Here is a 26,586-nt window from a genome sequence, read left to right as displayed (position 1 = left end):
GCGGTCCGCCGCGGTTCGGCGTGATGCTCGGGCCCCAGTCCGGAGCCCGGCGGCTCTGAATGCCCGAGCCGCCCCGGGACATCATGGCGGAGGCCTGCGAGGCCACCCGCCCCTCGGAGGATGAGGACGAGGAGCGGGAGCCGCTGCTGCCTCGTGTCGCTTGGGCCCAGCCGCGGAGGGGCGCGCCCGGGAGCGCCGTAAGGCTGCAGGCGGACCAGGGCGCGGCTGTCCTTCGCGAGCCCGCCACCGAAGAGCCGCCGGTGGTGTCCGAGGACCGGTCGATCTCCGCGAGCTTGTCCACCGAGCTGGACCGGACCCGCAACGCAGTCTCAGGTGCGACCGGTGTACGCGCGCGTAGCCCGCCCCTCCCTGCCTCAGTTTCCTCTCACCTTTACCCCTGTGGCAGGAGTTACAGGGACCCCTAAAATCTCACTCTATAGGCTCCCCAAAAGAATCAGTCCAACTGGGAACCAAACACTGAAGGAAACTTCACCCAGGACTGTGACGTAAGTTGTTTGTTCAAGTTTGGACTTAAGTTCTGAATTAAGAACTCACAACGATCCAGAAAGTTCTCCTCGGAGTCATGAGTTTACGGGGCGGATGAGAGCTGAGAGATGTGAGGAAAGAACGACCATTTGCCGCTGGGACAAGTTTCAAAACTTTCTATTAAATGTTGCTATTGTGACGTTAGCCAGAGGGGGCAGAGGCGGGTGAAACCCTGCCGCCAGCTCTCTGAAAAGTATATTTGTGCGCTTAAAAAGAAAAACACCTTTTCGTTATCGTGTGGGCTGATTTTAAGTGGACCTTTGAAAGAGAGGCTAACAAGAAATGTTTAAACTAAAATTCAGGCATGCTATTGTAGGCCCGGATGTCTGTGTGGTGAGTTTAGACCGGTGGAGTGGAATTTGGCTGAAATGGAGTATTTTTGTATGAGATCCATCTGGAGTCTAGACTGGCTTTTTTGTTTGTTTGTTTTGTTTTAAAAAAAACTCCTACTAGTTAATAACAGGATGGACCCAAAGGAGTGGCATATGTACTTTTCAAGAGGATCATTCTATATGACCCTTTATGGAAAAGCCACAGGGAAGGTAGTTATTAATAATTCATTTCCTAGAGGTTGTTAAGTCTTATTTGACCTACCAGTGTGCTAATGTGACTTGAAATGATTTGGGCAGAACAAATCAAGAGTTCTAACAACTTTTATGCAAACACAAATCCTCGAAGTAGTCTCTTGACATTAAGTACCCGTCTACCATTACCCGGACATTAGCTGATGGACGAGTTCCAACACAACACTGAATAGAGCAAGGGAATGTGAAGTTTCCCACTTTCACAAATGCACCTCTGTTCAACCAGCTGCAGTGGACACTTTGACCACCTAGGAGTTAGATTCTAGTCTGTGAGGTAGCTGAGATCCATGTGGCTGCTACTTGCCCCAGAGTTAACCTTGTGTGTTAGATTTAAATAGAGCCCAAGGTCTTGAAAAACCTTTACTGTTGGACTGGGTTGAATTGGTTGGTTTGTTTTTCTCCCTTTGTTGATTTGCTGGCAACACTTACATTAAGGCTAAAAAGGTCAAAAGGATAAGAATGTGGTAGTTGGAATGCAGATGGATTGTCAGAACTCTTAACTTCTTGGTGGTGCTATCTGTATCATATTTTGCAGTTAGTTAAGGTGATCTTTGACCTCACAGCAGCACAATAGGTTAGTTGTCTCAGACCCCCTTTGTGAGAACTGAAAATTAGTAAAGCTGTAATGACTGGCGGCTCCTATACTTGAGGAGTAAGTAGTTTGCACAAAGTCACTTATCCAGGAAGTGGTCAAGACTAAGCCACTTCTTTTCTCTTCCAGGTCCTGAACTTGTCTGTTTTACTATAGGAGTCTGTGTTATAGAACAACTACTACTTTGGGGTATTATGTAGGTTCTTCTTAATAGGATTTTTTCCCCTTGATTCTTCATTTTACATTTTTAAATAGGATTTTAAAAATAGTTTGAAACTATTAAAAACTAGCAAAAGGTTTATCATTGGATAATTAACTAGGTTTTTGTTTTATTTATCAAAAGTGTCCATTAGCTCTTTTGTCCACTAATCTACCTACCATTCAGATGTCAGGAGAACACCTTTAATTTTAAGATAGGCTTTTAGATTAATATTGACATTTCTGGTGTCTTAACTATTTTGTTTTTTTTTTTCTTTTTTCTTTTTTTTTTTTTCGGAGCTGGGGACCGAACCCAGGGCCTTGCGCTCGCTAGGCAAGTGCTCTACCGCTGAGCTAAATCCCCAACCCCTTAACTATTTTATTTATACAAACAAGAACTTTATGTTCTTGAGCCAATAGAGGATGTCATGTATCTGTGGTCTTTATATTAACAATGTCGTTGGCAAAGTCTCATAAACTATGGTGTTATCAAGTCAGTATTCGGTCATCCTAATCAGTGAATGAGATTGTAATAAAGATGACAGTTAATACTGGTATACTAGCTGTGTGTGCTGGGCAGAATTCTCTGCACGTCACTTGTAACGGATGGTAACCAGCTTATGAAATAAGTGCCACTTTGGATTCCCCCATGAAAAAGCAAACTTGGTTAGGTGATACCTGTAATCCCAACACTTAGGTAGGTGAAGCAGAAGGATAGCCTTGAATTTAAGCATAGTGAGTACCAGGCTAGCTAGGGTTGCATAGCAAAACTCTCAAAAACAAAACAAAACAAAACAAACAACAAAAAAAAAAACCCATAAAACTAAAATAAAGGGTTTGAGAAAGAAGCAGGGGGTAGAGAGATGACTCAGCAGTTAACAGAGTCACTCACATGGTGGTTCACAGCTTCCTATGACTCCAGTTCCTTGGCATCTGATGCAGTCTTTTTATCTCTATAGACACCAGGCATGTACAGGATGCGCATACATACCCATGGGCAACACATTCACATCATAAAATAAACAAATCTAAAATGCAAATAAAGAGGCAAAACGTAACTTGCTGAAGTCTATTGGGTGGAAGGAATCTCATCACTGGTGGTAGGGGTGCCTGATCAGGGATCAAGAGGCAATAATCTTAAGTATTTCAGGGCAGGTCTTTAACAATACATGTTTCCTTTGTCTTGACAGTCCACCATACCTGAACTTTGAAAGTAAGCAATTATGGAACTAAAAATGACTGCTCAGCCTGCCAGGTTCAGAATACAGCTATTGCAAGCTGAGCATGCTGACTCACTCCTGTAATTCTAGCAGGAGTAGAAGGCTGAGGCAAGGAGGATCAGGCTTGGGGTTAAGGCCAGTCTGGTCTATATAGTGAGTTCAAGGCCAGCCCAGCCTAATTCAGCGAGACTCTTCTCTACAAAACAAACACAGTTTTCAGCCATCCTTACCGATTTATTACATAAATGGACATCATTCATCAAATATTTGATTATCTACTGACCACCAGTAGAATGTAAGTCTTGAGGAACCCACAGCAAGTAACCTGTATCAAATGGTGGCCGGTGGTTAACTGCTGTATCTCCACATAGCTTTGTATCCCAGAGGAAGTAGTGGTCACTTAACACAGTTCTGATGAGCTGTGCATGTGACTAGACAGGGAAAGCTAAGGGTTCCTGGGAAGCCTGGAGCTGGGGTCTTAGATGAAAGGGCCAGGGGAGTGGCATCAGTCGAAACCCTTGGGGCATGCTTAATCACCAAACTCATTAGCCCTTTTTCTAGAAAGAACTCTAGTAAGATGTAGGAAAGATGGGTAAAATATAGTCCTAATCTTCGAGGGAGGATGAATTCTTGTTGGTTTATTTAAATGAAAGTATGTTAAGTTACCAAGCCTGCTTATATTCATCTAACCATAAAAGGTAACACGATAGCTTTTTAGAATCCGTATTTTCCAGAGCACCCATAACAGCCTTTGGTGTAATCAAATGGATGCTTCGTTAACCTTTTAGATGGCTTTCTTGAGGTCCATCTATGTGCTAGGTACATGTGATACATCAGAAATCAGAACAAAGTTCTGTGCTTTCCCAGAATTCAGGTTATTTTGTTACAGTTTTAAATGTGAACAGTGAATGGGAGTTGTGGGAAGGAAGCTTAGTTTTCTATGGAATCATTAAAGACCATTCAGAGAGTAAGCTGGATGGACATCTTTAAAAGCCAGGAACTGAATAAGGCTGGAACTTGACTACAAGGCCACCACCTCTTAGAGGTGACACAAATAATGCTGCAAAGATAAAATTGAGATTCTCCTTAGAAAATATCTTTTGAGAACCGAAATGGTGTTAAACACTTAATTAAAAATCTTTTATTGAAGAAGAAAGAAAAAAATTGAATTTTCTGACATGTACACAAGTCAAAAGAACAGTTCCTTTAAAGTATGAACATAATTTTAACTAAAAAGCAAAGTCAGCAGGGCTGGAGTGTAGTTTAGTGCTACAAGGGTCTTTAAGTTCAGTCCCTCTCACACCCCTTCACAGAAAGAAAATGCAATTAACTATGTTTTCTACTACTGAAACTCAAACCAGGTGCCAACAACAAGTCTTCCAACCAAATCACCCATAGCACATTAGGCACAAAGCAGCGTGATATCAGTGAGTGTTCAAGTTAAACCCATTACCAGTGTGTATTTAAATCACCGAATGTAAGAACTTGTAGAATGTAAATGCCAAGGAAACAGCTAATGAAAAATTAGCTACTGAAAACTAATTGCTTTGATTTGAATATAGTTGAAGCTGCCTTTTGTCTCATGATAGTTAGGGCCGGCTATCTATCTATCTATCTATCTATCTATCTATCTATCTATCTATCTATCTATCTAACATAAAAGTACCTTTGTAGATTGTGTTGGTGAATCCAGGCCATCTTCAAATAAGAGAATGGGCATTTCCAGTGGGGAAGATGCTGTTTCTTTAAGAGTCTGAGAACATCCTGACTTATTGTACAGAAAGACCTCTTGGTTGATCTGATTTGGATTAAGCTGAGTTACTAAATATTTAGAGAGTGGTTGTGGGTTCCGTGACAGCAAGGAAGAGAGTGTGTGTGATAAACTTTAAAGTATAACCCATGTGTCAGTTCAGTAACATTTAATAGTAACAATGTGCATGGAGTATCCTAAGGAACTGTTGCAGATGGGAGAGACCACAGTGGTCTCAGAGTTGAATCTTTTTAATTAACTAGTAGTGTATGGCAGGGTCCTAAGTAACTAATGATCACTATAAGGCCTCTTCTCTTGAGTTGATATCAGTCTAGAGAGTCTGTGTTCTGCAATGGGTTTCTTAGTTCTGGAAGCCTTATTCTGTGGAGAGACTGGGAAACTGAAGGATGGGGCTGGAGAGATGGCTCCATGGTTAAGAGCATTTACTGCTCTTCTGAAGGACCTGGGCTTGGTTCTCAGACTCATTGCCGTCTGTGATTCCTGTTCCAGGGCCTCCAGGGTTCTCCTTCAGCTTCCATAGGCACCAGGTACTTAGTATACATACATACATGCAAGCGAGACATATAAAATAAAAATAGTTGTTTTTTTTTTTTTTTAATCTCAAAGATAATAATGGTGGGGGCATTGAATAGGCAGGGAATGAGGCTCTGGTAATTCTGAGCACTTTGGTGTGAGAGGAAGTGGACAGTGAGAGACTGGGGAATATGGAGTGACCTTTGTCTGTGGAAGAACTGTCACAGAAAGAAAGGGGTAAATAGACTTTGGATTTGCTCCAGATGCCAGGTCTAGGATAGAGAGTCAAACTGCAAGAGACTTCATTTCTGGAAAAAGAAGTTTGTGTTTGTTTTCGTGTATACAAAAAATGTTAGTAAGGAAAAGAAATGATATTTCTTTGAGATCATTTTGTTGTATTCCCTCTCAAGATCACTTGCTGGTGATACATTTTGGCTATATTAGTTCCCCAGCACTAGGAACAAAGTTGAAATAAGTAATTTTTCAAGATCATTTTCATTTAGAACCTATCCACTGGGGCTACAGAGATGGTTCTGCTCTTACAAGAGGACCTGGGTTCAGTCCCCAGCACCCACACGTACGGACAGTCAAACACTCATGCACAGATAGATCATATTGTTTAAGGAACCTAAGAAATATCATTTGACTATTGATAATGGTTACTGGTGTCTTTATTATTCAAATAAATATCAATGCCCACTATATCCTGATCCCTGTCCAGAGTCATCAAGGTTAGAGGTCCTCACTTAATTCTTAGTTATTTTCAAGGGACTAGTAAGGGTTGTTTGGAAGGAGTATAGACATGATTAAAATACTTTGCTTATTTTTGGTAGGTTAAGTTGTGTCCAAATAATTCTTTTTGTAATACTTTTGTCAGCAAAGACTTTTTTAAAAAAGTAAATCACATTTTTATTTCTGCCTGAATTGAAGTTGATTGTGTTTTGAAGTTTCATAATAATGTACATAGAGAGTTGAAGTACCTTCCAAATTAAAATGGACGTGGCTTTCGGTTTGTTTTGCATTCTGAATGATTCATTAGTAATTCACCAGCAGGTGATTAGTGACTGCTTATTTATCATGTTCTAGAAACTGCAAGTTCTGAGGACACACCAGAAAAAGAAATCCTTGTCTGCTCAGAGCTGACAAAACAAGTCAGAGATATGCTCAAATAAAGCAGAGATTAACAGCAGTTGGGTAACGGGAAGTAGAGGCCATAAGGACATGGCCTTTTGCTTAGAGTGAAATGGGAAACCCTTAGGCTGTTTGGTTTATGGGATATTATTGTGAATTGGCTTAATTTAATTAGGAAGGAGTTGATAGGGCTGATTTCATTATAGGAGCAGAGGTTATAAGAGTTTGTGTTTTGGATACTTATGGTTGGTTTATACCTCATATGTGGCGATTGAGAGGGTGAGATCGTTGATGAAGCCAAGGTTTTTGATCCAAGCAACTGGAAGAAGATATCGCATCAGCATAGGGCGACGTGGCTGTATTTGGGAGAGGTGTAGAGATACGGAATTAAGTTCTGAGGGTAGTGAGTCTTGAGCTGTCTTAGCAACCAAGAAAAGAGGTTGGGTACAGAAGTGGGGGTTGAGGGTGGAAGCTGGGAGTGAAGAGTGTTGATACAGGAGAACAGGAGAGCATGCAGTAGACCTGGGTGATAGATACATTGTTAAGTCAGTACACTGGGAGGAGTAGTCTGCTGGAAGAGTGTGGGAGAAGAGCTGTAGAGAACAGAGGGGCAGCTTGATAGAAAAATGCAGTGCTGCTGAGGCAGAGACAGCGGATCCCCAGGGCTCACTGGCTGGTCAGCCTAGGCTAATTGGCAGGCCCCAATTCCCAACAAGAGACACCTGTCTAATCTTAAAAATGTTGGGGTTGGGGAGGTGGTTCCAGTCAGGGAGGTAAAGGGGCTTGGCTGCCATGCCTGACCACCAGAGGCCGATCCCCAGGACCCATGTGATGGAAACTGAAAAGATTCCTGAAGTTGTCCTCTGGCTTCCATGCATGAGAACGGCACACATAAAAGCAATGAATAAATAAGTAAATGAATGACTAAATAAATGTTTAAGGTCTGTGTGTGTGGTGGGGGTTGGTTAGAGAGATAGCTTGGCAGTAGGAGCACTGACTGACCTTCCAGAAAACCTGAGTTGTGTAGCTCTAGTCCCAGGGGACCTAATGCTCTGTTGTAGTGTCTCAGGATACCAGGCACAGACATTTGTAAGCAAAATGCCCATACACACACACACACACACACACACACACACACACACACACACACACAGAGAGAGAGAGAGAGAGAGAGAGAGAGAGAGACAGACAGACAGACAGACAGACAGACAGATACTGTGATTTAAAAGGATCCCTCCTGAGGAACCCATCCTGAGAAACACCCCAACGTTGACCTTTGACCTCCGTGTGTACTCATACATGTACCCAGGGACACACAGGCACCTAGGGTCAGCTAAGAGGATCAACGCTGCTATCTGATGTCTGCTTTGCTGCTTCTGTATCTTACTGTCCTGGGGGTGCTTACACAGGTCCTGGGGGTGCTTACACAGGTCCACAGTAAGAGCATGCACACAGCTGGTCTAATGTAGTGATTGCTGTTATTTCAGAAACAAACACATTCTTGGAAGATCCAGAATTTGCTGATGTTGTACTGAAAGCAGAGCAAGCGATAGAAATTGGAGTTTTCCCAGAGAGGATCTCTCAAGGGTCAAGTGGAAGTTACTTTGTGAAGGATTCTAAAAGGGTGAGAACTTCACATATATTACCCAGACTTTCAAGACACTACCGTAAATGTGAACTGTCTGAGTTTCTGAAATTATCTTCCTATTACATCTGTCTGTTCCCTCTTTTCCAAACTAAAGGTCAGCGGTTACTGTTGCTTTACTAAGTGCTCAATAATAGAGGAGTGGAGCTGCCCATAGCCAGTTGTAGCTTCCGTTCTCATACTCTGTTTAGTTTCAAGCGTTTATCTTGTACCATATTTACTTGAGGATTTGTTAAATGCATGTTCACAGTCCCTCCTTTGTAGCCCTGATACCTACCGTATTGACCAGGTACAGTGCAAGTTGGAACTCTCAAAATCTGTCTAATGTCACTTCCCAATGCTTGATTTAGTTTTTAAGGAATAGTTCAATGCCCCAGGAATATTTTCCTAGCAGTATGCCAAGGAAAGTAGGCATGGTGAAGCTGGAAGTCATTGGAGTGAAGCAACTTGAAGTGAACTCTGACTCTGGAGTGGAAAGAGAAGTCGATATGTGCTTTCTCCACTGAGTCCAGAGTTTCTCAGAAACGGTACTGTCCTTTCTAAAAGCTTTCTGTGTGGTACATAACCCATTGTCCTTTCTTCATGAAGGAGAAAGTTTATTTCAACCCCCCTCCCAGTAATTGAAGTTACATTTTAAAAGTGATTTTTAAAGCATAATCCTATTTGTTAAAAAATGAACACAGCCAGGTATCGCATATGTGCCATGCTCAGATCCACATTTTTTCTGTAGGGGAGTAGGAATTTGGAGACAGGGCTGGTGACATCTACTCTGCCTGCCTTGTGAGTGCCAGGCTTACAGGTGTATGCATATTGCCTGGTTTTCAGTGATTCTAGGGACAGAACCCAAGGCTGCATGCATGCTAGGCAAGCCCTCTGCCAGCTGGGTTATACCCAGCCCATTCCACCTCCACCCCTTTTCTTATTGTAGGCACTGTCAGTATTTCAAGTTTTGTTGTTATTGTTGATGATGATGATGATTTTTGGTTTTGAGGCAGTCTTCCTCTGTAGTTCATGCTGACTTAGAACTCATTCTGTAGCGGCAGGATATCTCAGCCTCTCAAGTGTTGGGGGGTCATAGATGTGAAGCCACAAGCCTTACTTCCAGGCTTGACTTCTTAAATTGTTCTTTTATTATTTTTAAGTTAATTTTTTTAGAACTTACTACATTATAAATAAATTATGTTTAAATTATATTTTTATTTTTTTGTCTAAGATATTTGAGTCATGAATTTAATAAATACATTTTGCTAGATTAGTACTAATAATTGTAGAAACTTTTAGACACCCATAAACATTTTTTTCTTTTTTCTTTTTTCTTTCTCCTCTTATAACAAGAGTTTTGTTACATGTCTCAGGCTAGCCCAGAACTCACTATCCTTTTGCCTTAGCTAACCCAATAAGTTCTTGGATTACAGGTATGTGCCACCATCCATGGCAAAAATTTTTCTTGCTGGAAGAGAGTTATGATGGGTTCATGAAAAACATATCTGGAAAAACCTTAGGTGAGAGCTGCTGACAGCGTAGATGTTCAGTGTATGTTATTTGTTAGCATTTTTTTAAGAATTACTTGTGTACATAGTATGTGTCAGGAACTGTTCTGAGTACTGGAGATAAACTAATGGACTCCTTGTCTTTTTTAGACTGTTTAGCACAGTGGGGAAAAGAGGTAGTGAGTGAATGTCTTCATTGGATATTTAGTAGATCATAAGTAATACACAGTACTGCTTGCCTTCATCAAGTACAGCCTGAGACAGGAGAAATTCTTAAGCTTGTGAGTTTGAAATTGGGCTGGACAACCTAGCCATAAGGAGAAGGGGGCAAGTGGACTTGGGGAGGGGGCATAATCTAATGTTACTGTGTAAGAGCAGCAACACAGAGCACGTGAAATCAATATGGTTAAAGGGCATGAAGCCTCGCCTTGCTTTCTAAGGTTTGTCCAAGCACATTTTGCAAAACACTGATACATGGGATTGTTGATTTTAGATGCAGTTAGTTCTTAGGATGTGATTGGCATCAGTCATCTTGTACTTGGGAGTTACACGGAAATCTTATTTATTGCCATGCATTTTGTGGATTGTTACCCATCTGACCTTTAAAGACTAATAGGACTTCTACTTTTTCCCCATAGACTATAATTGGTGTGTTTAAACCCAAATCAGAAGAGCCTTATGGTCAGCTGAACCCCAAGTGGACCAAGTATGTCCACAAGGTTTGCTGTCCCTGCTGTTTCGGCCGAGGCTGCCTGCTTCCTAACCAGGGCTACCTTTCTGAAGCCGGTGCCTACCTGGTGGATACCAAGCTTCAGCTGGGCATTGTACCTAAAACAAAGGTAAAGGCGAGCTTGCTTTACATGTCTGAGTTCCTGCACGTAGCTCACTTAATGTGGACCCTCAAGTGAAGACCCCAGTGGCAGAGCCTAGAGTAGAATCCCTTTGTCGTCCAGGGTCTGGAGCAGCTGGTTACGTGTACTTGGGTGTAGCTCCATACAGTAGTGAAGGGAATGTCTGTGTTCCTGGGAGTCACAGATGCTAACAGAAAGGAGAGAGGACTAGTGTTTAGAAAGCACAAAAGATCAGGGTGGATCTCGAGATTCCTTTGACCCTGCTAATGTTAGCTTACTAATGTGGCCACAATATTGCTCTTGTCTTCTTTGGGGGCTGTATATAATTTTACTTGATGCCTTCCCTAAAATGTTTGTTCTTAGTTCTGTATTTCAAGGTTCTTATTTTTTTTCCCGCTGGAAACCTTGCTCATTTACAGTTTTAAGTGGATTTGATGGTCTGTGTGAATAGAAACCCCATGATCTAAACTCTATTTGTCTAGGTGGTTTGGCTTGTCAGTGAGACATTTAACTACAGTGCGATTGACCGTGCAAAATCAAGAGGCAAAAAGTATGCCTTAGAGAAAGTACCAAAAGTAGGTAGAAAGTTCCATCGGATAGGACTTCCTCCTAAGGTAAGTCACTCTATAATACGCTTTGCTTTCAGAGCAGTTGGACATGTACTTCCTAAGCTCCTGGGGTGAGGCATGTAGCTAGACATGGGCACCCTGCTGAAGGCTGTGGAAATACTGAAGAAGAAAAGCCTTTCTCCTCTTGAGCTCATAGTAACAAGGAGTTTCAGTGCAGCTGTGTAAAGATGTTTGGAAGGAGCTCTGAAGGGATAGAAAAAAGATGCCTACAATAGAGTTCCAGTTCCCAGTAGAGCACTTGGCTGGCATGCATATGCAGGTTCTGTGTCAAGTCTTTTCTGGGAGGGGAGTGTACTGAATTAGGAAGAGTGAAGAAGATGTGGGTTAAAAGGCTTCTTAAGTTACAGAAAAGTACAGGTTAGACATAGAACTAGTTTCCAATCTCAGCCCTTCTGGAAACAGTTGCAGTGTTTACAAAATGAGATGAAAACCATGCCATCTTTCAGGTTGCTAGGCTAAACTGAAGTCATTCGCATCAAATAGTTGGCACATAGCAAGGACACAGTAAGTGGTAGTTAGGTAGTTCCGTGTGTGTTCACTTCGAGCCAAATTTATTATTTACCTTTTCAACTAAACTCAAAGGTCTTTGGTCACCTAGCTTAGCAAAGATGCAGAGAGCTAATGAGAAGGGCATTCTAGAAAAATTCTTTAGCATTTATTTTTAATATATTTGGCTTATAATAATTTTATTGTTTCTATGCAAGTGTCTAAGATTTTGAGTAAAAAGTGATTTTAACTTGTTTTTCTATTTAATTACATTTCAGGCAGTCAGTTTTGAACATTTTTGCCATTTCTTTGGATGAGCTAAAATAAGTGTGACTAAAGGAAAACCTAGGAAGTTAAATTTTCTAACAAGCGTGTGTAGTGTTAAGCCAGTGAGCAGGCTTCTTCATGGCAGTGTATTTCCTTGCATTTGTCAGGAAGGATAGGTTGCTCGTTATTGTGCATCATTGCTGATGAAATTTGTATTCTGACACAACTTATATAGCATTAAACTCGTAATTTTAATAATAAAAATGCATCTTCAAATGGGCATATCTTCAAGGAAAAGACTCTTTTAAAAGCCTTTGGAAAGGCCACAATCAGTTGATTAAATCTTTAAAATGTATGACATGATTTCTTATTTGCCCAAAGAATCCATTGTATTTTAATTTTTTTTTTTACTTGAGTTTTGAAAAGAATACAGAAACACCGCTTCAGTGAGAAAATTGTACTATCGTGAAATAACCAAGACACTGTACCTGGTCTCTCAGTTAAAGTCATGTTGATGCCTATTTTAGCAAGTAACCTTCTTAAGGGTGTCACCTTCAGGGCACATTTATTCGCTTTTTTAGTTGTTGTATGTTTAAGCTAATATGTCAAATGATAAACGTGGCTTATCTAGATTAATGTTCAATGCTATTTTTCTTGCTGTGCTTATGTAACAACTGAGAAACTTAAAAAGTAATGCCTTTGTGCTTGTACTTTTCCTTTCTAACTATTGTTCTTGAAATTATAGATTGGTTCCTTTCAGCTGTTTGTGAAAGATTACAAGGAGGCTGAATATTGGCTTAGGAGGTTTGAAGCCGAGCCTTTGCCCGAGAACATTAGAAAACAATTTCAGTCACAGTTTGAAAGATTAGTGATTCTGGATTACATCATCAGAAACACAGGTATGGCTTCTCTCACTTGCTCCATCTCTTTAGCTGTAAACCAGCTTCTCGTTACTAAAATCAAAACCATAAATATTGGTTCAAGACAGTCCCAAGGCCCAGTACTCTTTGGTCTTGAAAAACAGGAAGAGACTTTCTTAATTAAATGGTCTTAAGTTAATATTAAAACTGGTCCAGAGTACTCAAATGTTGACATTGGATGAGGCTGCTTTGAATGTGCTTACCAGCCAGGGTGCATGTGCTTTCTTTCTTACTCAAGTAAAAGGCATTATGTCTGATTAAATTAACCTTGATCTAGCCATTGCCTTTACCTTACAGGGTGGTTCTGAGGGTCAGTTTAGTTAGTATAGGTAAAACACTTAGAACAATGATCTGTCACAGAGAAAAGTTTAGTAATGTCAGCTTACACTGACAGTTTTTTTTTTAAGTTGTGTTAAATCATAACTTTTCTGTTCTTAGGGTTTTTATTGCTGCAATGAAACACCATGAGCACAAAACAAGTTAGGGAAGAAAGGGTTTATTTGGCTTACACTTCCATATTGCTGTTCATCATCAAGTGAAGTCATCAAATGAAGCAGGGACCTGGGGGCAAGAGCTGCTACTGAGGCAATGGAAGGGTGCTGCTCACTGTCTTGCTCTCCATGACTTGCTCAGCCTGCTTTCTTACAGCCCCATCAGCCCAGGGATAAACTACCCACAGTGGTTGGGCCCTCCCCCAACAATCACTAAATAAGAAAATGCCTTACAGCTGGATCTTATGTAGGCGTTTTCTCAACTGAGGTTCCCTCCTTTCAGATAACTCAAGTCTGTGTGTCTGAATGACATAAGACTAGTCATAGCATATCTGGGGGGAATCTGCTACAGAAAAGCAAGGAAAATCTCAAAAACTTGGGGATTAGATTTCTCCCCTTAGTACGAAGCCACACTATCTGTAAGTATCAACTAACAGACTTATTTCTTTTGAAAGACAGGGGAAATGATAATTGGCTAGTCAAATATGACGAGATGAAATATGCAAAGAAAATTGAAAGTGAGGTAAGGAAATTTAGTGTGTAAAGTATGTGTTCAGTTTACATAATAGATTTCTTGAACTTGTTCTTTGCCTTGTTGGTGCCGGTGATGGGGGGTTATTTGTGTAGTTTGTTTATTTTTTTTTTTATTTTTTTTTTCGGAGCTGAGGACCGAACCCAAGGCCTTGAGCTTGCTAGGCAAGTGCTCTACCACTGAGCTAAATCCCCAACCCTGGTTATTTATTTTTAACGCAGCGTCTCACAGAGCCTCAGCTGGCCTCAAACTTGCTCTATAGCCATAGTTAACCTTGAACTCTACTCTGTCTCCCCAGTGGTGGATTACACTTGTACATTGCCCACCCAGATAGAGCCTTGGTTTCCGATCCCTTTCCTCTGTTCTCGTCTTCCCTTCTTTTGTTCATATTACATTTCCTATGTGTAAACACAAGTGGGGGCTTGTGTGCAAATACACTTGAAGGCCAGGGGTCAACTTGGGATGTCATTCCTCAGAAGCCATCCACCTTGCTTTTGAGACAGGATATCTCACTGGAGCTTGCCCAGTAAGCTAGGCTGGCTGGTTATTGAGTTCCTGGGGCCTGTCTGTCTCTGCCTCCTTAGCACTAGGATAGCAGGTGTGCACTGCCATACCTGGCTTTTTCATGGGTTCTAAGTATAAAACTCAGGGTCTCAGGCTTGTGCTGCAAGCATTTACCCACAGAGCCATATCCCCAGCTCTATACTACATTCCCAGAACAAAGACCACTCCTCTTTCCTCTTTCTTTTTCCTCCTTCCTATCTCTTTCATATGTGAATTGGAGACCTGAGTATGATGTACACTCAGTACTTCTATAAAGCTTCAGACATTTTTAGAAATACCACCTTTACCCTCCTTTTATGTAATAAAGGCTTCTGATATCTAGGGACATGTGAGTATTTACTAATTCTGTTTCTTCTGAGTATTTTGATTCAGTGTTAGGTAATAATGACACTATATACTAAAATGAAATATGTTTTACTTGTGACTCATATCTTCTGAACTTTTAAAGAAGTACTTCCACTTATGACAAACGGTTTAAACTTACGTAGTAGGTTGTATGTTCACATTCTCTACAGATCTCAGATTCATTGCTATCAGCTGGTTACCTGTCTCAGTTACTGTTCTACTGCTGTAAGAGACACCATGTCCAAAACATCTTAAAGAATAAAGGATTTATTAGGGGCTCGCAGAGGATTAGAGTCCATGACTGTCATGGCCGGGAGTGAGATATCAGGTTGGCAAGCATGGTACTGGGCAGTAGCTAAGAGCTCGTATCTTGGTCCATGAGTACAGGGCAGAGAGAGCTAACTGGGAACCGCATGGGCTTTTAAACCCAAGCCCAGTGGCACACTGCTCCAACAAGGCCTCACCTTCTTATTGTTTCCAAACAGTTCCGCCAGCTGGAACCAGGTTCTCAAACACCTGAGCCTATGGGGGCCATTCTCATTCATAAGTTCAGATTTCAGATATTTACATAAGGTACACTTTTAGGATAGTTTAAGTTTAAAAGAATATATAGACTTGTAGACTTAAACAGTCTTGTAGACTGTTTAAAATACTTTCTTCAATATTTGATCTTCACTCCCAAGTTAGCACTTAAGCTGTTGGCGTCACTTTGCAATGTTTGTACTGTTAAGTAGTTATTCGGGAAATTTGAAAATTGGTATGCATAGTGCTTAGTAATATCAAAAGACAAACTTTAGTCATAAAGTAACTTAAAAGTACGCTAGTAAAAGAAACTGTTTTGGGGCTGGAGAGATGGCTCAGTGGGTAAGATCACCATCTGCTTTTCCAAATAACCTGTGTTCAACATCCAGCCCTCACATGTGCCTTACGGTCCTCTCTGTAACTCCAGTTCAGGAAGTATGTCGTCCTCTTCAGGTCCCTGCGTGTGCTGTACATACATGGAAGCAAGACACCCAGATACATAAAATCAAATATGTTTTTACAGAAAAGCAAGAGTAGGCAAATACCCGGCATGTAAGCAATGGGGCTGTATTGGAGACTCTCTCTAAAGTTAGCATTGTCCAACTTTTCTCCAGAGAGGAAAAAATATGTTACATAATTTACTAAATAAACATGTAACCCTAATTTTTAAAAGTAACAATTATGAAATGTTTATTGTTTTTGAAGACTGTTTCTTGTATGATTTTCCCATTCTTGCTGGAAACCTAATTTTAATTTTACAGATTTTCAAGAGAGCATACACTTAAACCTCAATAAGTATTGTTTGTAAACTGATCATTTTGAAATATTTTTATAGAATCTTATCAATAGATCATTTTTCTCCTCTTTAGGAATCAAACTGGATCGATGATAAACAATTGCTTATTAGAATAGCTGCAATTGACAATGGGCTAGCATTTCCCTTCAAGCATCCTGATGAATGGAGAGCATGTAAGTGTTTAGAGTTCTCCCAGAGAGGAAGAGCTCAAAGGAAAGCAGACAACGTGTGGTTCACTGCGGCTCAGTTCTAGCCCTGGAGCTTTGAGGATATAGTAACTTGGGTCTTGCTGTTGTTTGTGTACTTCTCTGGATGAGCTGGTTTGGTTTGGGCCTTGGAAATAAGTTTGGCAACTCTAATTTCTACGGTATTAATATAGGAGTGATCTATCACACGGTCTTGGTAGATTTCTATGCTGATGTTTTGGGCCTCATTCCTTTAGCAAGATTCAGACCCAAGTGCCACTTCCTGTCTCTCTTGCCGCAGAGTTATCGTTTTGATACATTAGGAGCCAGTTTTGGAACTTTTTTGTTTGTTTCATTTTGTTTTTCTTACAGGGATTTTCTGTGTAGCCCTGGCTGTCCTGGAACTCCCTCTGTAGACGAGACTGGCCACAAACTCAGAGATCCACCTGCCTCTGTCTCCCAAGTGCTGGATTAGAAGCCTGAGTGATCACCACCTGACTATGGGATATTTTTGTTGTATTTTAAATTGTTCTTGAATTTCTCCTCTTCCTCTTCTTCCTCCTCTTCTTCTTCCTCCTCTTCCTCTTCCTTCTCCTCTTCCTTCTTTACAAGATTTCACCGTGTAGCCCTGGCTGGCCTGGAACTCACTCTATAGGCAAGGCTGACCTTTAACTCAAGAGATCCATTTGCCTCTGCTTCTGGAGTGCTGGGATTAAAAATGGGTGCCCCACACCCAGCCATTGTTAGCATTTTCATAGCATCCCTTAGTACTGTTTTCCAGTGCACTGTGATATGATGTAAGAATACGACCTATGTGAATATTTTTCACATTGTTAGTAGTTTCTTCGTGATTGTAAACATGATCAATATAAAGGACTTTATTTGAAATAATATGGGCACAAAGTTTCCTATGTTTATTCATTAAAACTTGTTAGTTATTAGTTCTAGAATGCCCTCAACTTGTCTTTAACTTAGTTAGCTTTTGAGAGGCTAAAGGTGATTTTTTTAAATGAATTTCTTCTTTTGACTTTTTGTTTTATATGCAAAAGACCCAGTGTTTAATATTCCTGGGTTCATTTGTGTAAAATGTAATACACTTTATTATTCTCCGTGGGTTTGTATTTTCTCCTGTTGTAATGTTGCTGCATCACCTTTCATTTTGTCAGCATTTACTGGTTGTTATTCTCTACTTTTGTTTTTAATGTCCACCATTCTGTTTTAGGTATATGACATAAGCATCAGCTGGTTTCTTTTAACCCAGTCTGAGGCTTTAATAGGTAGCTTAAAGTGTTGGTAAATTTGAAGTTACCTATTTTTTTTAAATTTAACCTAAATTCTAATTTGTTTGCTTTTCTTTCCCTGTGTTTTGTGGAACTTATTCAAAATGCCTTGTGGTTGCAGTTTGCATTTTATTTTTCCCACTAATCACTTGAAACCTATATGCAAATTGCTTTTTTAAAGTGGTAGGTTTGTAAAGTTCCCATAAAACATCTGGGAAGTTTTGCCAAACATGCAGTTGGGGATCAAGGGTCTGGAGCTTACAGAAGAATTAGTATTGAGGGTGTAGGGATGTTTTAGCTGTCATCTTCATAGTGAAAGCCATGGCTTTATTTATTGTCATCCAGGGAAATCATGGAAAACAAATACCATTGCCTGATACAATGCCAGGACCATAAATACTCAATAAAAGTTTGATGAGTGCCCAGTGAATGAAGGGAAAGGGGGACTAATAGAGTCTTGGGAACAGTAACATTAAAAGAAGGCAGAGAAAGCCAGCTGAAAGGGGGAGTACCTTCCTTACAAGACAGAAAGAGAACTAAGAGAGTGGTATCCATAAAGCCACAATGGAAGAATTTCATAATAGGGGTGAGACTCGGCACATCACTGAGGCTGAGTAGCCTGACTGCACTTGGGCTGTGAGAGGTCCTTAGGCAGGCCCAGAGGAGCTGGAGGTGGTGGATGATGATAGCGGAAGTTGAAGGACAGGGTTTGGAAGCAGAAAGAGACAAAGAATAAGGGCCTTTTAAATGAAATTGTTAAGAGAATGGAGAGAAAACAGTAGCTTAGAGGAATGTGGGCCATACATGTAAAACACAGAGTTTAAGTCTCACACCAGGCAAAGAGGTAGATACAAGTAAGGGATGACCCTAAAGGCAGTTGACTCTTCTTCTCATTGCCGTGACCAGATGCCTTACTGAAGTAATGTAAGGGAGAAGAATTTGTTCTGTCTCACGGGTAAAGGCACACAGTTCATCTGTATAGGGAATGAATAGTGGAGACATTAAAAACGTGAGGCAGGCCTGTGCCCACATGGTGGTGCTCCTATATTCCAGGATCCAAGAGGCAGAAGGAAGTGGATCTCTTGAGTGCAAGGCCAGCCTGGTCTGTATAACATGTTCCAGAATAGGTAGGGCTATAATAAGAAACTATTGTGGGGAAGGGGGACAGAAGCATGGGGCAGATACTTTACATTTTTAACCATTTAGTTTAACTATAATTTCCTATCTCCACTCCTGTAGCCCTACATCCACTGTTTAGACCCCATGTACAGAGCATCTTCAAATACCAGGTGTTGAAACGCATGATGTTGTGAGGGGCATTTCACATTCAGACTGTAATAAGTAGAGTTACCTGGTTGGTGATTCTGGAATCTATCGTGTCTCCTCCTTTCCTGAGATTCCACCGGGCTACTAATCTTCCCAGTCTATTTCCTAATTACTTAAAGTTTTGGAACTTCCTCTGTGTACAAGTTCCTCAGATCCTGATCATTTGTAGTTATGGAAGATAGGTTCTCATCCATGGGACTTAACCTGGGTGTGTGAATGATTACAGGTTCCCACCACTTTCTTAACCCCAAATGTGATGTGTTCTGATACGGTTTTTTGAGATAGGGCCATTTGAATTAGACTCATTATCAGATCCCACCTCTTTATTGTGCGAAGCTGAGAAACAAGTCCAGACGAGACCTTCTGTGCTGCGGCATCCTGACTGGCCATCGGAGCTTAGAGTCTGAAGAGCTCATATTGTAAAGAATGATTGTGTTCTCAGAGTTTCTTTTTCCTTTATTTGGGAGAAGCTGGGAATTATAGGGAAGAACTAGGTAAATGTGAGTCCCAACAAGCTGTTACTCATTCCTCCCTCGTGATTAACATGTGTTTCCCACTAGATCCATTTCACTGGGCTTGGCTCCCTCAAGCAAAAGTTCCTTTCTCTGAAGAAACTCGAAACTTGATTCTACCCTTTATTTCTGACATGAACTTTGTCCAAGACTTGTGTGAAGATCTTTATGAACTTTTTAAGGTAAACATGATTAATTGGGACAGTGTTTCAGCTTCACAGGTATACATTTACTGTTTTCCATGTTAAATTTTATTTTTTATTTCTGTGTTGCTGAGGATTGAACTGAGGGCTTTTGGCATGACCACTGAGTTCCCCCTCAGCTCTCATACTGTTTTGAATGACCATTAGGACTGTAGGACAGGCTGCCATAAGAAGGGGCCACAGGCTAGGCCACTCATGCAGTGCCCAAGTCTTCCTCAGTTTGGGGGCTAGAAGTCTGAGGTCAGCTGGGAGCATGGTCAGCTTGTGTTCATTGACTTCTCATTCGTTACATCCGCACATGCTCTGTGAGAGCAGGCTAGCTCTAGGGCCGCTGCTTCTACCGGGATTAGCCCCATTCCTGGGAGGTTCACCTCCATGACTTGATTACCACTCAGAGATCTCTTGTCCAAATGCTGTAACATCATAGGTGAGAGTTCATCACACTGGAGACACGTAAGCCTTTTTTCCATAATAAACACCATGCTTTCTTATATTTATATTCAACTCTAAACATATAACATCCCTGCAACATTATTTTAATCATCTAACTATTGGTGAAAAAAATGTTGAGAAAAATCAAGTTCATTGCCCAAATTTGGAATGTAAATAAAGATCTGTCTTACATCAGCAGCTAAAAAATATTATTTATCATTTTAGTATATGGATGTTTAGTCTGCATGGGAATCTGTGTCCTGTGGGAGGGAGTATGGGGGCGTGGTACAGGGACTGGAAGAGGCTAGAAGAAGGTTGTGAACAACAGTGTAGGTATTAGCGATCAAACTGCAGGTACAGCCACGATTTTCATTTCATACCCATAGTTTACTCTTGGCCAGATGGACACATGTATGCATAGTTCTTAGGGAGGAAAAGATAGACAAACGTTTTCCCATACGTTAGTTTTTAGAATAATTAGTTTTGATTGCCAAAGAAAATAAAGACTTTAAAAATAGGCCTACATTTAACCTCATTTGCTTACTTGTCCTAATAGCATAATCTGACACAATAGAGAGGGATTAGCAATTTTGTTTTTATAAATCATACATTGGTAAAGTTATATTTACTAAGTATTAAATCAAGACTTTTTTTCAAGCTGGAAATTTACAGAATTACTCTTTAAATTGTAACGTGTGTTTTGTGACTTGATAGGATTTAATTCTTATAAAAAGCCTGAATTCATTGACTCAAATTCTTTCTGGAAAAGTAGGAGGGGGTATAAGCAAATCTCTTCCGTTGTTCTGGGCCTTTCCAAAACTACATCAGATTAAAGCAGTCTTTTCTCCTGTTTTCAATAGGGAAGCTTTCTTACGGCCTTATTTACTACGTGGAAGGGTTGGTTTGTTTAAAGTTTGGGATTTGTTTTAAAGGTGTTGGTGTTGGGAATTATACTAACCTCCTCCGCCCTTTCTGTAACAGACTGACAAAGGATTTGACAGAGCTGCTTTTGAAAGTCAGATGTCTGTGATGAGAGGCCAGGTAGGTCACTGTTTGATATTGTTTGTTGAGAAGAAGGTCTCCTTTCCAACTTTCCCCACTGTGACATAGTGTGGCTCCTAAAGCCACCTGTCACGCTGCACCTAGATCATTCAGGTAGTGGTGCTAAAGTTGATTTAAGTAGCACTGCATCTCTACTACCCTATAAATTAGCTATTTTTCCCTTGTGTGTTGTTTGTTTAGCCAGTTGTTTGCTCAGCGTAATTGCTTCTGCCCCTTTAAGTGCTCCACATGGAATCTGGCTTGCACAGTGCATGTGGGCAAACATTCTCTCGCTGAACTACATCCTCAGCCCCATTCGTCCCCATTTTGCTGACTACTTTCTGTGTGTTCCTAACTTTTTCTTCCTCAGATACACCTGTGTGAACATTTCCATACCAAATTCTTTTGCCAGTAGGTAATTTTCCATCTGGAACACACACAGTTTTTCTAGAGCAGTCGCATCAGTAAGGTTGAATGCCCACAGTGAGAGAACTACATCATTTCAGCTCAGTCTTGCACTCTCCCTCAGCATGTGGACCTGAGATAGAGGCTCGAGGTCTGATGGCATGGGCCTGAAACTCATGCTCCCTCACATGCAATACCGTCTGCTTCAGCTGATTTCCAGAAGGAAGATTAGAGATGAAAACTGGTTTTAGTGACTCCAAACTAATGTTCTCATCCTAAAAGCATAGATTTAATGTACTGTAGCTATTTGATGCTGGGATGTGGCAGAGAAGAGTGTGAGTTCGGCCCTGACTAACTGGTAGTGGTACAGTAGCAAATGTAATGCATCCGGTATCTGCAGACTTAACTAACCAGAGAGCTAGAGTGCAGAGCCCTAAGAGCCAGGGTAGGAATCCCTGTGGAAGAGATCGCATGAAAGAAGAGTTGTGACCGAAAGGACATAATGGAGGGGGAACTCTTACCCTGGGCTGCTTCTGTGCACTCCCTGAAACTGTGTGTTGGGTGAGGGCAGGTAGGACTCAGCAGCAGGATCCCTAACGGTAGAGGCTGTGGAGAGGTGAAGCAGACAGTGTTGTCCATGTTCTTCACAGTCGAGCCAGGGCCAGGGAGCCCAACTAGGAGGCTGCTGTGTCAGTGGAAGGGGGAGGGGAACCAGTGGTTATGCTTAGATAGCAGAGGGTTATCCTCCCCAAATGGATTGGAACTATACTTACAGGTAAAAAAAATTAAACAGTGAAGACCTGGTTTGACTTTTTGCTTGAAACAAATTCACTTGGCCTATGAGTGGGTTCATCTTCTAGATTCCTGTCCCTGAGTGTATAGAACAGTCTGCTTGTATCCTCTGGAGCTCTGTCCAAAGTTCTCAAGCAGACACCTGAGACCAAGCACTGCAGATGAATAACTGATGATGACGTTTGATAAGCAATGACAGTAAGAACATGAAACAGTTATAAAATATACTGAAACGTACAAATGGCCTACTTTTTAAATTTTCCTTTCAAAAAATTTAAACTTAAGTTGACCGTGATAGGTAACTGTAACCCATAGATTAAGAGGGAACTTTGTGTAGCACCATTTTAAGTTAACACTGTTATAAACAATCTTGTAAGTTTCATTTATGGATTGAAGTTTACACGTGAGGAATTTAAAAAAACAAAACAAAAAAGCATTGTATCTGCCTAACATTGAGTTCTGAAGTTAGATAAGGCGGTTGGTATCTTTATTTATAACCTTTCATTAACAAAGTAGTTAACTATTAGAAAAATAGGTACAGTAGAACTGGGTATAACAGTGCATATTTGAGATCAGTATGGACCACATAGCAGGATCTTATTGGGGGTGAGGGATGTTTACAGGACAGGTCAAGATCTGAAGAAAGAACAAAAGGGTGGGTAGTATTTGATCACATAATTTGACTTGATATCCTGATTTTATTTCCTCTTTTGAATATGTTTATGATTTCTGTACATGCATGTGTGTTGATATGTGTACACAGGCACACATGTGTGCATGAATGTAGAAGCCTGAGATAGACATCAGGTATCTTCTTGGTTACTTTCCTCCTTACATATTGAGACAGGTCCTCTCCTTGACCCTGAGACTGTCTTTTTCCTAGTCTGACAAGCCAGCTTGCTTTGGAGCTCTCCCTCCCATCTTTGCTTTTCTTGCATGTAAAGGTGGGCTGTGAGCCAACCTTGCTCTGTGTGGGTTCTGGGAATCCAGTCTCTGTTTGGTCTTCATGCTTGCATAGCCAGTGCACTAGCCAGTGAACCATCTCCCAGACTCAGTTTTTTAGTTTTAATTTGATTTTAGCTTTCTGATACCCAAAAGGCATAATGTATTTTGACCATGGATCTGATTATGTAGCTCTCTAATTTTAGCTTTAAAAAAAAAAAAACTGCCCTAAAAAGGAATTAGTCTTTCTTTTAAACTAAATTTCCATTAGAAAATGGTGCTCATCAGTAAGGATGTGTTCTACACAGAGCACCATCGTCCCATCTCTGCCCTGAGCCAAGAAGCCTGTGCTATTGCTGTCAGCTCATGTCCTCTCCAGTGCTTGTTTTGTTTTGTTTTTGTCTTGTGGTTTTTTTTGTGTGTTTGTTTGTTTGTTTGAGACAGTCTTTATAGCCCTGATTGTCTTGTAACTCATGTAAACCAAACTGGCCTTAAACCTACAGGAGATCCACCAACCTCTACTTCCAGAAACTATCTCATAACAAAACTAAGAGGAGGGGCCAGGCCAGGCATGGTGGGAGGGGCTAGGTGTGGTGGCACACTTCTTTATTTCCAGCAGAAGCAGAGAGATAGATCTTTGTGAGTTTGAAGTGAGTTCCAGGACAGTCCGTGAGACCAGTGAGACCTAGGTGTCAAGTCTCATCTGGGTGAAAACCTCTGGTCCCCACATGCTGGAAGGAGAGAACTGATTTCTGCAAGGCGTCCTCTGACCTTCAATATATTTCTGCAGTAGTTGCACACATGATAAACTAAATATTTTTTAAAAGTTGGTTTTAAAATCAACATGTTGAATATTGTGAAGTTAAGCAGAAAACCCATATCTGTGGTTTTATGTATGCAGCATGGTGGTTTTGTCTGCTGAGCTGTGAAGAAACCAGTCATTGCCGCTGTCTGCTTTTACCATTACCTGTGCTGAGACTAAGGTGGCAGTGCACGCCAATTGGAATAGAATGTTAAACATTTTGTTTATTTATTATGTATGAGAGTACACCATTGCTGTTTTCAGACACACCAGAAGAGGGCACCAGATCCCATTACAGATGGTTGTGAGCCACCATGTGGTTGCTGGGATTTGAACTCAGGACCTCTGGAAGAGCAGTCGGTGCTCTTAACCACTGAGCCATCTCTCCAGCCCCCTGGAATAGAATTTTTAAAAGCCCAAGTTAATTAGAAGAAACTAGTCAGAACTCTTCTGTAGTCTTAGTGGTCCACATTTTTAGGTTCATGGTATGGACATTGCTTATAAACTTAAAATTTGTAAGTTGTTACATAATAGCCTAGAAACTTTGAAAGACATTGTAAAATATAATCTAACTACAATTGTTAGTAATGATTTACATCCCTGATATATTAAATAGCTGAAATAGTTGAATCTAGAAATATATCTGATTTATGCTATTCAAAGTACCATCAAGTTTGCTCACAAATGTCTTCCTGTTGAGGCTCCTGCTAATCACTTTTTCATAAGAACTGGGGGGTGCATAGCGTATGTATATCAGATGTTTTTTTTATACCTGAAGGGGGGCGTTAATGACATTCCTAAAATAGAAAATAAGGAACATTTTCTACAATGCAGGAAAAAGGGAGATGAATCATGACCGTCTGTCTATGGTGTGGACACAGCACTGTGGAAGTAGTGGCAGGTGGAAGTCTGAACACCTGGTCTACATAGCTAACCTCCAGGAAGCCAGGGCTACATACAGAACGAAAGAAAAGACTGAACAAAGGATAGCTGGCACAGTGACAAGCACCTTTAATTCTAGGATTCAGAGGCAGAGCAGGGACGATCTTTCCAAGTTTGAAGCCAGCCTCATCTACATAGCAAGTTCTAGGTCAGCCAGACCTACAGAAGGAGACACTGACACACTGTCTACATCCCAACTATATGAACAAAGGGTAAATTAGCTATGAGTTGAAGTTCATAGACATTCCTACATGCCCCAAAGTAGAGATTCTAAGATGTTTTGACTGAGCACAGATTATATGTATTCACACAGTAATAAACAAGTAAAAGTATGTGTGCGTATATATAATTCTTATATACACATCATCTGTATCCATACATATTTATATATTACTTTTTCTTATTTAATTTTCCTATTTGAAAGTAGGGTTTAAAGACTTTTTTTTATTTATTTATTTATTTTTTGGTTCTTTTTTTCGGAGCTGGGGACCGAACCCAGGGCCTTGCGCTTCCTAGGTAAGCGCTCTACCACTGAGCTAAATCCCCAGCCCCAAGACTTTTTTTTAAATGGGTGACTTTCTGACTTATCTCCTCTACTTGGGCCTGCTTCATGTTTCCCCTTCGAATGCACAATTTACCTATTACTGTTTCCTGATCCTTTGTCCTCTGCTAAAATGAAGGCAGAGAGAAATTATGTGCATTTATTTCAGCAGTCGTCCCAGCACACAGAAGAAAAGGCCTTGGAAATGGTAGGAAGGCAATAACTTCATTTGTTGAATAAGTGAGTCATAAGGCAAGCATTTAATACAGTATTTAAGTTCTCTGTCAATGGATTGTTTACAGCCTTTTGATTTCTTCAGTCTGATTTCACTGCTGCTGGACATCGGCACATTCTGCAGTGGGTTAAAATTCCAGTTCTAAAAGCTATTTAATTCTAATCTTGTGTAACCATGTGTATTTAAGTGTGTCTGCATCTGGTACATATTTACAGCACTTACTCCAAATCGATGAGAGTCTTCCGTCTTTCCACAGATCTTAAACCTCACTCAGGCGCTGAGAGATGGCAAGAGTCCTATGCAGCTGGCACAGATGCCATGCGTGATCGTGGAGTGCAGCAAAAGTGGTGGCCAGGGGCGTGTTGTACACCTGGGCAGCTCCTTTACCCAGACGGTCCACTGCAGGAAGCCGTTCTTTTCCTCCTGGTAGCAGATGTAAAGGGAACAGCTGTGTGGTGTTACTGTGCTGATAAAATATTAGTGACGTAAATCTCTGCTGCTGAGGGCACTAGTCGCCAAAACCTCAAATAATTCAAGTCTTTAAATATATAGAAAATAATACTATATTTTGAATGTAATCAAAAGTTTACGATTTTTTGTCCAAATATTAAATTTCTATTTCAGGGAAGAAGTGCTATATCTCCTATATTGTATTTTTATAGAAAAATTGTATTTTATGTTGTTATTACTTTAAAAAGTAACTTCATGGTTTACACATGCTAGAGAAAGGTTGACTTTGAATTCAGGAACATCTTGTATACTTTTTACACATGAGAAGAATCTTCTTGCATTCATTCCAAAAGACTTTTGAGGATGGCCAAGCCAGAAACTGCTCTTGTAGACTCTCAACAGAAT

General features: G+C 40.7%; 1 protein-coding gene across 1 annotated transcript; it reads left to right on the top strand.

Moving 5' to 3' along the window:
• On the top strand, window positions 1-26,359 carry Pi4k2b (phosphatidylinositol 4-kinase type 2 beta). The gene is given in 10 exon segments (NM_001005883.1): window positions 1-333; window positions 8,043-8,179; window positions 10,329-10,529; window positions 11,024-11,155; window positions 12,669-12,822; window positions 13,790-13,857; window positions 16,167-16,266; window positions 19,445-19,578; window positions 21,013-21,072; window positions 25,988-26,359. Coding segments are annotated over 10 exon segments (1,434 nt in total). The 5' UTR covers window positions 1-59; the 3' UTR covers window positions 26,162-26,359.
• Window positions 26,360-26,586: the final 227 nt, after the last annotated feature.

The sequence above is a fragment of the Rattus norvegicus genome, chromosome 14, assembly GCF_021556685.1.
Source record: "Rattus norvegicus strain SHRSP/BbbUtx chromosome 14, alternate assembly SHRSP_T2T, whole genome shotgun sequence".
NCBI classification, from domain to species: Eukaryota; Metazoa; Chordata; class Mammalia; order Rodentia; family Muridae; genus Rattus; species Rattus norvegicus.
Note: the sequence above shows the minus strand (reverse complement) of the source record. Positions and strands in the feature narration are given on the sequence as shown.